This window comes from Quercus robur, chromosome 9 (genome assembly GCF_932294415.1).
Source record: "Quercus robur chromosome 9, dhQueRobu3.1, whole genome shotgun sequence".
NCBI lineage: Eukaryota > Viridiplantae > Streptophyta > Magnoliopsida > Fagales > Fagaceae > Quercus > Quercus robur.
In genome coordinates, this window is record NC_065542.1 from 30,530,035 (window position 1) to 30,531,142 (window position 1,108).

At 43.7% G+C, this 1,108-nt stretch overlaps 1 protein-coding gene across 1 annotated transcript; it reads left to right on the forward strand.

The window, feature by feature from the left end:
- Window positions 1-284: 284 nt before the first annotated feature.
- On the forward strand, window positions 285-842 carry LOC126700957 (uncharacterized). The gene has a single exon (XM_050399118.1). It carries the CDS (start codon window positions 285-287, stop codon window positions 840-842), a length of 558 nt encoding a protein of 185 aa, XP_050255075.1.
- Window positions 843-1,108: the final 266 nt, after the last annotated feature.

Here is a 1,108-nt window from a genome sequence, read left to right on the forward strand (position 1 = left end):
AAAGAGTGAAGAAAGTTAGGGTTAGATTAAGGTGTATACATATATATATGGGGGGTAGTTTTGTAATTTTAGGTTCCGGGTTTTTACACGGGTCGGGTTTCGGGCCGGGTCTCGGGTTTTTTAATTAAAACCCGAACCCGACCCGGACCCGCTTCGGATTTTTTTTTGAAAACCCATACCCGACCCTATTTCTAATCGGACCGGGTAAAATCCGGCCCATTAGGGTCGGGCCGGACCGGGTACCCGCGGATCGGGCAAAAATTGCCATCCCTAGTGATTGGGTCATGGTTGGTTTCTACGACCCTCCCTACCTTGCCAAGAAGCAAAAGGCTTGGGAGAATCTCATGGCCTTTCTTAACTCCTACCTTTGCCCATGGGTCTGCATAGGTGACTTCAACTTCACTACTAATGACAAGGAGATTCTTGGAGGAAAAAGAAGTGGAGAATCCTCGGCCATCAATTATCTAAAAGAGTTAATCTTCGAATTCGGTGCTATAGACTTGGGATTCTTTGGTAATTCTTACACATGGGCCAGAGGGAGATGGGGAAGCTTCACTATCAAGAGAAGGTTGGATAAAGGCATTGCCAGTATCTCATGGCACCTTGCTTTCCCCAGAGCAGCTGTGTCTCACCTGGGAGCCTTCAAATCTAACCACACCCCAATCCTATTAGATACTAATCCAGAAGATAGCTTCACCCATAGACCATTCAAATTCGAAGCTGCTTGGATCATGGATAGTGGATGCAACTCTATTGTGCAGAAGGCTTGGAATGTGCAAGCTAGAGGTCGAGCTTTTATTAAACTCTTCAAAAAGCAGACTAACACTAGGGATGCACTCTGAAAGTGGAATAAAGAACTGTTTGGGCATTGCCAAGCAAGAATATATCTTCTTATGGAAAAGATCACTGAAGTTCAAAGAAAACCTATTTTGGAGCATAATGGTAAAATTGAGTTACATTTAGAATTATCAAAATGGCTTTTCAAAAGTGAAATCATGTGGAAGCAAAAATCCCGCGAGCTCTGGTTGAAGGAAGGAGATAGAAATATAAAATTCTTCCACCTCTCTACCAGCATAAGGAGGAGGAGGAACCACATTGATGCTATCAA